This window comes from Porites lutea, chromosome 13, assembly GCF_958299795.1.
Source record: "Porites lutea chromosome 13, jaPorLute2.1, whole genome shotgun sequence".
Lineage (NCBI taxonomy): Eukaryota > Metazoa > Cnidaria > Anthozoa > Scleractinia > Poritidae > Porites > Porites lutea.
The window spans coordinates 14658282-14668978 of record NC_133213.1 but is presented as its reverse complement, the minus strand read 5'-3'; the positions used below and the strand labels follow the sequence as shown (position 1 = coordinate 14668978).

Sequence of the window (10697 nt, the reverse complement as noted above, 5' to 3'; positions counted from 1 at the left end):
GGAATAATTTGCATCTAGAAGATAAATACTACTTAATTCACCTGCTCTTTTTTAACAGTGCGCCAAAATGGAGAAAGTGAAAACAAGTGTCTGCTTGCAGGATGTGAACATTAAAATATACTCTCACGATGTGATATTAAAGGTTCGATCTGATAAGAACTTTCGCCTCCCACCACTGTGTGAACTTGATCATTTCCCAAATATTTTGCATTCTCTTAGGGTCCAAAGGTTCTTGTTTTGTCTCCTCATGCGCCTTTTTTTTCCAAATTCGGCAATTCGTTTTCAGAGTCACAGATCCATCTGGCAGTCTCTTCTCACGCCTTTCAGCGTCTTTTAAGCCCTACATCGTCCAAAATTGAGTCACGCGTCCTTTGGTAGGGTTTAGTTAAAATTGTTGTATTTTCTTTAAAACACAGCGCCAACAAGTCTTTTTTATATATATATACCTCGGAATCGTTTCAAGAAAGCACCTGACTTATACTGGATTGTATTCTTATCGTCCTTTGGTTCTTGTACCCTCCTTAAACACCAGTGCTTCCAAACTATAATTTGAGACAAACCTCCAGGGATTTGCCGGCTCCAAAACTGCCGCCCGCGATGTCTGACACAATCCGCTATCAAAGGCAGTTCTGCCAACTTATAAGATCTTTGTCCTTCAAAAATGAACTAACGATGAGTGGAAGGCTCTACTTGGTTACTTTTCTTAAAAACCACCTGACCGATAAGTCTTCTAAACTCTTTCTTTATGTCTCTTTTGAAAAAGGCATAAGCCAGCGGGTTAATGGCCGAGTTTAAAACCAAGAAAGGAATTTTGTAGTTTTCATCATTACAGCGTGATGAGGATAGTGTTAGAAAACTACAACGCAGATGCATCCCATAGCAAACAAGAAACACTCCTATCACAAAACCCATCATTATTACTGCAGACCTCTCCTGGTGGATTTTAAACGTCACCTGATGGTTAAAACGTAACTGTTTTGCTAAGGTGCGTGCTGACTGATCATGCCTGCATACATGAAATATCATTGTCACAAAGCATAGTATTAACACAACACATGGAATAAACTCCAAAATTATGGTCAGCCAAATAAAAGGGACAGGTATTGTTTTGAAATAAAACATAAAAGGGATAAACGTTAGCACATTATAACTAGCTGGTAGAACCCAAGAGAAGAAAATAACTTGAATAATTCGACGGCGAGTCATCAAAGTAATGTATTTTAGAGGATGGACGATGGCAATAAAACGATCCAGTACTAAGCCGCATAAGTTTACAACAGACGTGTTACTAAACAACAACCTTAAAATATTCACCCAAGATAGCAAATGATGGTCATGAGTGCGAGGCCAGTCGCAGGTGTTTGTAATGTCGCAGAAAAACAGAGAAGGAATAACGCTCAAACCAACGAAGAAATCCGCCACGGCGAGTGAAACAATAAACCCGTTGGGTTTGGTGCGGAGATTTCGTCTGCTGCAAACGAGAAAGATTGTAAATCCATTTCCAATGATGGTCAGAAATGAAAGAACCCAGCCAAGAATCCAAAACCAGGTCTCCATCTTAGCAGTTAAAGGAAGACTCTCTTAACTAAAGATTATAACTGACATCCCTGCTTAAATAACAGGGTCACATTAAATACGACTTGTCTTTATTTCAGTGTAATAACGGTCCTTATTAATGCCATAAAAATTTGCATCGGACTAAGCTATAACAATTGATTTGCACCAAGAAGAAAAATAACTACCTAATTTTTTCGTGTGTGTTAATAATAAAAGAAACTGCATGATTCTAAACAAAGACAACAGGTACAAAATGTTCTAGTGAATTCTCGTTTTGTTAAATATACCGTTCCAGCTTTGGACAGCTCGTCTACTCTTCCGGGGTTGGGCTGCCTAATCATTCTGATCATTCGTTTGAGAGGAGCGAATTGAACTATGATAAATTTTTATAGCTGTATCGGCAATAAAACGTGCATTTTCTTTCTTTCTCCTTGACCGAGTCAAAGCTAGTTATTTTACACCTCATGCCAGCAGAGTGACGTTCTGACGATTTTTTTTTAGTTATGCTGGTTCTCTACACGTGATCTTGACCAATGAACAGGCCAGGGCAACTGTCATTTTACATATAAGACCATTTACACAATAATTATACTGATGAAACTGACAGTGGCTTCTGTGAGCCGGCAATCATCGACGGTGGTATATCATCAGTAATTTTTGGTTGAATTTTAATTATGGAACGCCATAAATTTAAGCCTTAATTAAAAAGGGGGTCCATCAACCACGCTCCAAGACCGGTAAAACCGCAACAAGCAGTTATTATGTTGACAAATTTTGGTAAGAAAATTAAACTTTTACGGTTGTTTGACTTTTATTACGACTAACGGTTAAAAGTTTCCACCTGACGGCTGAAATTTGTGGCTGTTTTACGGCTAACAGTTAATCCGGTCGAGACCGTCCTAAAAGCAGCAGCATGAACTAACCTGCCCTTGCTTTCCATTTGGTCAGGGTTAAAGCCTATTGTTATTCATTCAATTTTTTTTTTCTGCAGAAAAAGGCTATGCAATCGAGAGGCCCTGGGGACTACCGTGTGTCACAAAATTTTTGCGGGTTCTAATTTTTGCGTTTTTTGCGATTTTTCCAGCAATCCCCAAAAGTAAGTTCCCGCAAACTTTTTTCCCGCAAAAATTTACTCCAGAGAAAATATTCTCTAACTTCAATTCGCTACACAAAAATACAGTACTAAGAAATCGTGCTTGTTCAATTACAACTTGGAGTTTTTCATTCAGAAACAAAACGGTGTACAATGAATTACTGGTATTACATAGGGTTCGCATACGGTAGCATTGTTTGAAAACATCTTTTTCTATTGCACGTACTTAACAAAAACGAAAATATTATCAATGCTGGGTACTGGGTATTTTTCTGAAAATCGCAAAGATTAATTCGCAGCAAGAAAAACTAATCTGTTCTAATCGCAAAAATTAGTTCCCGCAAAACACAAAAAATCATCAATCCGCAAAAATATAAACTTCCGCAGAAATTTCGTACCACACCGTAGGTTAAACTTTTTTGCGCCAGAGAAAATGGCGGAAAATTTCACTCGTTTTGAGAGAAAAAAATAGTCGGAAGAGATTAAGCAACAATATGACCTCAACATGGTTTTGGCGTCCAGCGGATTTAGGAAAACACAAGGGTTTGGGTGGGGTGCTCAGTCTCACGCGCTCATAAAACCTGGTCTCGGTCGCTCTTAGGGACCGGTCATAATTTATCGCCTGGGGGAAGGGGGGCGAAGGATTTTTGTTGCAACAACGGAGCACTTACGTGATCCCCCCTTAATTAAAGCATACAGTGTGGTTTTGATCCGCCCACATTGGTGGTGGAAGATTTCATGATCCCACCTCTTCTATCCCAGCCACCACAAAAAGCCAGTGTTACTATATGCAAGCAAGTGACGTCTATATTATTTAATACTTTACGTCTCATGAACCTTGAACAACAACTTCACCTATTTTATCATCTGATATGAACTGAATTGTCTGTGAAGGGTTACTCTTCTCAAACAAATCGTTAAAAACAAAGTCATTGTCTCTCTCGTCCTCCACACTGTGGAATTCTTCCTCATATTCTTCATCCTCTGATTCCCCGTCACTTTCCCAGTCTTTAGCACCACACGATTTGTCTGTGTTCATAGACTCTTTGATGTGTCGGTAATAATGACATCAAATTGCTTTTACTTTCTCAAGCTTTCGATCAATAGTGGTCAGTCCGTGTTCGTTCAGGTAGAAGTCAAGTTCTTTTACCTTTAACTTTTCGATCTGGCACTCTCAGTAATGGTGTCCCATTTGAAGTCCTTGTATGTCCGTTCTGCCTCTCGCCTCTTTCGTTTCTCAGCTTCTATTGTTGTAATGTCTTTTCTGATATCAATATCTTTATTGTTGTAATGTCTTTTCTGATATCAATATCTTTAAGATGAGTAATATATGTAATAACATGCTTCCCATCAACACTGTATTTTGAACAGAAGCTCTTGATGGTATCTCCATCGTTAATGACACTGACGGAATCTTCCTCATGAAGTCCTTCAAACATTTTCTCAGGAGTCATCCGGTGTCCTGCCTGTCGATTCCGTCTGATAGACATTCATGAAATGTCCCTGATTGTTTGGGTCTTGTACAGATTGCGGAATTCTTTCTGTCTCTGGTCCCACCCAGCTATCGTTAGAACAGCAAGAACCGAGATTGGAGGTCTCCTCTATGCCGCAGCATCACGACAGAATTCCATAAAGATCTCTCCACGGATGTAGTTGTCTTCCATAAACGATTCGATCTTTCTGAAGTATAATTCACCATGGAATTCCATTTTGTTTCTTCCTGATGCGCTCCGATATCTATCAAGATGAGAAGAACTGAAAAAGAACAGTTCCTCAGGAGGCTCACTCACTTTACTCTTAATGTAGTCTTTAAGAATAGGGGCGTCATCAATCTTCTCTGAAACCTGGCCGCATACGTACCAGGCATTTTTCTCCATCCGCGTCTTTTCAGGAGGCTGCAAAGGAGGGCTGGGGGGACGAAGCAGTGACACTAAACTAATCATTTGTTGATATACCATGTATATATTTCTTACTTCTGTTGTTGTTGTTTGTAATGACAGTGAACCACCACGTTTATCGAACGTTCTTATTACGGGGATACCTTTCAATGGCTCTAATAATAGAATTTAAAACATTGAACTTTGTGGACATTTAAACTATTGAACGTAAACATTTTTTAGCATCACGTTTAATACGTAAACACAACCACTGAACAAGATCATCAAAAGGTAATAAATTGATTCCACCGATAATTTTCTCCTTTTTTTTCCTGGTCCCCCTCTAGTGCCTGTCAATAGGGGCTGATCCCCCCTCTTTCTCTAGAAAACCGTGTGACCCCGCCCCTTCCCCTTCCCCCCAAAAAAATCCTCCGCCCCCCTCAGGCGACAAATAATGACCGGTCCCATATTTGAGAAATTTTCAAAATAATCGGTACCAACTGACTTGATAAAACACACATATCAAGGACAGAAAAAATGAAAAGCACCAGCTCCACCGTACACATGTAGTAGGCACCTCTTTTTTCAGCGTCAATGGGGTGCCAATGGGTACATTGGCAAAGTCGTTCGTGACTCTTTTCGTCTTTCTTTGTAATTTTTATCGGTACTAAGTTGTTGCTGTTGTTGTTGTTTTTGGAGTGCCTGCGTCTTCCGTCCTTTTGCTCCCTTCGGTCGCCTTTGTTGGCTGCACTGTGGTGTTTTCCTTTTTGAAGGTTTTTGCTTTAGTGTGTGTGCGGCTTTGCTTTCTTCTTGAACGTGTCTACCTTTTCGCTGCCTCGCTTGGTCGCCTTTGTTGGTTGTACTGTGGTTTTTTTTATCGGGTAGGGTTTGAGTAAGTGTGTGTATATTATTATTGTTATTATTATTATTATTATTATTATTAATTATTAGTAGTAGTAGTACGGTACCAGTAAAATTACGGTGTTTGTATGGGGTAAATATACGATCGTAAAATTTGTAGAGAATATTAAATAAAGGTCCATGAAACTAACTCTGCAATTGGTTGTAAGTTGTTCTCCTTAATGCTCAAACGAAATTTCCAGCTGATAAGCTCAAATTCACCCTCCATACAATGTAATTAACAATTGTTCTTTGAAATCGAGGTGAATTCTATAGTGGCTAATTATTTAACGAGGCGCGAAGCGGCGGGGTAAATATTCCTAAAGCCACTATTCACCGAGATTGAAAAGAATAATTGTTTTAGTATATACACACGAAGGAAACCATTAAAAAGTACGATCAGGCGAAAGTTTTGCGGGCCACAGGTTTATTAGCCTTGGTCTTGGGCTATTTAGTGTTACCCTCGTTAAATAAAGGCATAATAATAATTATTATTATTATTGTTATTGTTATTATTGTTATTGTTATTATTATTATTATTATTATTATTATCTTTGCAGAATTTTCAAACATGGCAGTTCACAAGTTTATCACTTCGCAAACAACAGGGTAATGGCTTAAATCGGAACCGTTAAAAGTTTGAATTATTTTCTTACCTGAGAAGAAAAGTAGAGCTTTGTTGTTTTCTGTTGACTTGCCAAGTTTATAGCCAATTTGTTTACTAAGGGCTGTCATCACCGAAATTTAATTAAAAAGCGTTATTTTCATTCTTCAAAATATTTTTCACCGGGGATAAGAACTGAGAGACATGAGTTTGAATTGCCATTATATGGTGATCTTCAAGTCTCCGCGGGATAGCAGTCAAGTCAGTCACTTGGCGAAACAGATGTTTCCCGGTCATGTTAAATACATGCAAGAAGCGTTTCAGGATGCGACAAAACGCCCTTATGGCTACCTGTTATGCGACCTCAAACCGGAAACGCCTACCGACTTCCGGTTGAGCACAAGCATTTTCCCTAGGGAGACTCAGCTCGCCTATGTTAAAAAAGCTCCATCGTAGTAATTGATATCAGTTGAGTATGGCCCAGCTAGTAAGAAAGAACCACGATTTTCTTAAGCTCCTCGTCAAGTGTACCCCAGCTCAACGTAAAGCAATTTTGAAAGCAGCCGACGACGCTTTAGTAAGAACCATTTGTGAATGTGTATTCAACGTACTTAAAGAAACAGTCCCTGTCAGTAAACCGGCAAAGAGAAAACTTCTTAAGCACAAGGAAGCCTTGACTGCTCTAGCTGAAAAGAGTACCCCGCTGAACAAGAAAAAGCAAATCTTGGTGCAACACGGAGGAAACTTTTTACGTGTTTTGCTACCCAACGTTCTTCGGGTGTTGAGCTCGCTTCTTACTTAAGATGAATCATACAAGACGCATGGTTCTCGTTCCTGAGAATACTCTGGAACGATTGCAGCAACGCCAGCAGATATTAACACCACCTGTAACACAAACTCTGAAAAATCTGGATAGGCAAATGGGGGATTTTTTAGAAAGTAAACAGCTTGATGGTGAGGAAAAGGTGAAGCTTTACAATCAGTTGTTGCAACTGTACTTGACTTATTACGATCAGCGGAAAGGCCAGCCTCTTCATGTGAAGTTAACGACCTCTAAAACAACAGAAACCCCCAAACCAGTTGAGAACGCAGAATCTACAGAAGAAGCTTCTCCAGATAATCCTCTTCCAACAGCAGTAGACCAAGAGGTCATGAAAAGTGTACCCAAAATTCACAAAGCTGGGACAGTTGTTGGATAAAATTAAAAAACACCAGGATGTGTTGCATTGGAATGATAAAGGAGAGCTGTTGTATGTAAACAAACCAATCCCAGGTTCTCATGTGGTCGACCTAGTCAACGACACATTGAGTCACCGAAAAGGATTTGAGCCAGTGGGGTGGTCCGTGCTTGCGAAGGGCCTGGCGCGAATGAATGTCCCCGAAAACTTGGTTCGTAATCCCCAACGTCAGAATGCCATAAGAGAGTTTAAGGCAAGAGTGAGAGAGGAGACCCCAGAAAGTCCTTCGCGTTGGCTACCCACCCCACCTGTGACGTTATCTTCTGTCAAAAAGGAGAGGCGCAGAGTCGAGAGTCCTCGCCCTCAGGCTGTTCGATGGTTACGATTATAAATCATGACGAGATTTTTTATTGTGAAACACAAAACTTTGTTTTGCTCATTCAATAAAATGTGTTGAAAAGAAATTACATGGTGTCTGCTTACTGAACTTAGTGTCGCTCTTTGCATGTTTACATCAGTACGATATTTCGGAAAACTTATAGGAAAATGTTTTTCAATAAATCGTTTTACAAGACTATCATTTTTACTTGTGTTTTTAGAAAAACGATGGACAATAGTACTCAAACTTATTTGCCCATTACGATGTAAAGCAAAATACAAACAGTAATGTCCCCAGACTTTTGAATAGATGCTTTGTAATGTCACAGTACTAAAAGTCCACTGGTTAGAATTGTTGTTTAAAAAGGTAGTAAATGTTCCTGAATATTTGCTGGGTGGTGATCGCAAGAATCCACAAATTCACTCTCTTGCTCCTTGGTGAAATAAAACGCCACCCAATGCGAACCAGGCTTGTCACTCGTATCCACATTGGCGATAAACAGGGCTGGGTAATGTGAAACACTTGCAGGCAGCAGGTCTGAGGGATACACGCCTTGAAACACACCTCGTGTAAATTTATCCTTTCTCAAAATAAGGGTCAGTTGAGTAGTGTCCATTTTTAGTTTGTAGTCGAACAACACGTTGCGGTTTCCGTCAATTTCAATCACGTTTTGGAATTCAGCGTACACGATAAGGTTAACCGTATTGGCCAGTGGTTCCTTGAAATGAAGCTCAGCGCACAGGTTACCTTGCTTTATTAGCTCAAAATGGTCACCTGAGCAGTGGTCTGGGGACAAGTCAAAGCAGAGTGCTGTGTAACCAGAGCCATAATCGCTTCTACTGATCTGATTACCGGCATCTTGGGATAGCTTTCCAGTACCTGAGAACAGACTTTGATAGTCCGCTATTACATTTTGACCTCCAGCTTCGTCAAAATTCAAGAACAGGGGTTTCCGAGGAATTTCCTCTCCGTCCACATGGACACCCACTTGAGTTAGATTGTGGTGTTTGAAGTTGAACGGGTTGGTACTGTAAGTTCCATTATATGCCTGAGTATCCCCTAAGACCAGCACGATTCGTTTGGGGATGTGACCCAAAAAGATGTTGTCAGGGTTAAAACTGCTAAATCCTCTTGGAATAGACAGCACTTTACAATCTATTCGGCGAACCGGGTACTTGGCGCTGGTGTGTTTTAGTGCAGCAGCATGGCCAAGTATAATAGAGGAGGCCAATTTCACCCTGCGAACGAACGAGATGGCTTCTGTGATTACCACCTTGAAAGTTGGAGCGGCTGCTGATGACTTTAGACAAAACGAGTTCTTGGCTCGGTTCAGTTTGATTCTTAAATTCACTCCATTTAGCATCAACCGGTCTTGAAAGAAAATGTCGCTATGAATGGGCCCCATCATATCCACAATATGACTTTCTTTAGTGAAATCATAGCGAACCTTTAACCCCTTGTTTGCGGCATCGTCTGCAGCCACAGGGTTGGCAACATCCATTTTTCCAGGGGTATCTTTGTAAAACATGCCCATAGAAAGTTGACTTGTTTTTGCTTCTTCTCCGTAGTTTAGCAAGGTTTCGATCATGGCGCGATAAGGGTTGGTGGATGGAGAGATCAATCGCTTGTTCAAAGAAACGTCCACTTGCGAAAACAGGGAATGTAAAAACAGGTTCACGGGACCTACTTGTGTATCGGCATCTATGGCAGTTCGATTTGCTTTTGTGATCTTGGCTTTAACAAATAACTGAGTACGTGCCAAGTCCAAATACTCATCTCCGGTTCCCGAAACATAAAATTCGATCGGACCACTGTCCGTCATGTTACTGATGGGGTGGTACTCGATCAATTGCCCTTTGGTGATAGAGGTTTGTGTTGCAGGAATCGTAAAGAGATCCAACTCTGATTTTGTACATTCCTGAGACTCGTGATGCACAAAGGCCATAGTTACTTCCAGAAAGAAAATTTCTCTTTGGGCTTCTTTTGCTGCGGAGATGTTTTTGCTTTCTTGCCTGGAGGCGAACTGATTTTGGTTCCTTGCGCTTTTCTTTTTATAGACTTTTTTGCCAGCTCCTGATTGTCCCTGCAATGAATTCTGGGAAGGTAGACCGAGGGCTTGTTTCGTGCGCTTGTGGACTGCTGTTTTAATGTTATACCCATCAAGAACATCTTGGACAACATTGACTCCTGTTTGTAAAGCCTTTTTTCCAATCACCTTAGCACCCTGTTGAAGGTGAGGCATCGCCCAGCGAAACAGGCCTCTGAATATGGACCCTAGTCAATAACCCCGCTGAAATCTAGCACCGTGAAACGCTGGCAAACTCCTACCTTTTTGTTTGGTTTGATTAACATAGTACTGTTCGCACAACTTGTGATTTGGAGTGTGGAGTTTTTTCATCTTAAAAGTACTGAGGTGCACTTTGACGAAAATGAAGTGTTAACAGCACTCTCCCAAACTCAGATGGTACAGACTCCCCTGTGTCTGTCTTTATATCGACTTCGACGGTTTCAAATTGCTTTCTGCTGACAGGTAAATATTGGGGGCGCAAAAATGATTTACTGACTCGCTCCCCGACCTTTCCTTCTACAGGAACAATTCGAAGCAAAGGTACCAATGCATCTCCAACATATTGTGACTGAATAAGATCACAGTAAATAAAAAAGGTCGTGAAAGTCATACTCCAAATCCAAAAGTCTTTCAGCCTTAAAGGTATTACAAATAATTTCTTCTGGTGAAAATCCCAGCAGGTATCCAATGTTACCAAAGAAAAGTTCTACGTTATTTTGTAGGTGAACAGTCACTTTCTAGTGAACGTATCGTAGGAAAATGTTACATCGTTATTGAAACGCTTTACATTCTCGATCAGCCCTTTCATCTTCAATGGAAGAATAATGGCCCTTTGGTATAATAAAGGCCTCCCATACTCCGGAAAATTCTTGGTTCCGAAGGAAGAATGGATTACCAAAATTTCCTTGGACATTATTCCAGCTGTGAGGATAATGAATTTCTGTTAACGCTACTTCTCAGTCCCCCGTCAAGCTAACGGTTTGAGATAAACCAACATGGTACTCCGTTAATGTATTGTTGGGAAACGTATCGAGGCTGCTA

The 10697-nt window shown here is 40.5% G+C and overlaps 1 protein-coding gene across 1 annotated transcript; it reads right to left on the bottom strand.

Moving 5' to 3' along the window:
* Nucleotides 1-666: 666 nt before the first annotated feature.
* On the bottom strand, nucleotides 667-1557 carry LOC140922410 (trace amine-associated receptor 5-like). The gene has a single exon (XM_073372395.1). It carries the CDS (start codon nucleotides 1555-1557, stop codon nucleotides 667-669), a length of 891 nt encoding a protein of 296 aa, XP_073228496.1.
* Nucleotides 1558-10697: the final 9140 nt, after the last annotated feature.

Coding starts and splice junctions, on each gene's coding strand:
- LOC140922410 (XM_073372395.1), bottom strand. CDS start 1,557: ATGGAGACCTGGTTTTGGATTCTTGGCTGGGTTCTTTCATTTCTGACC.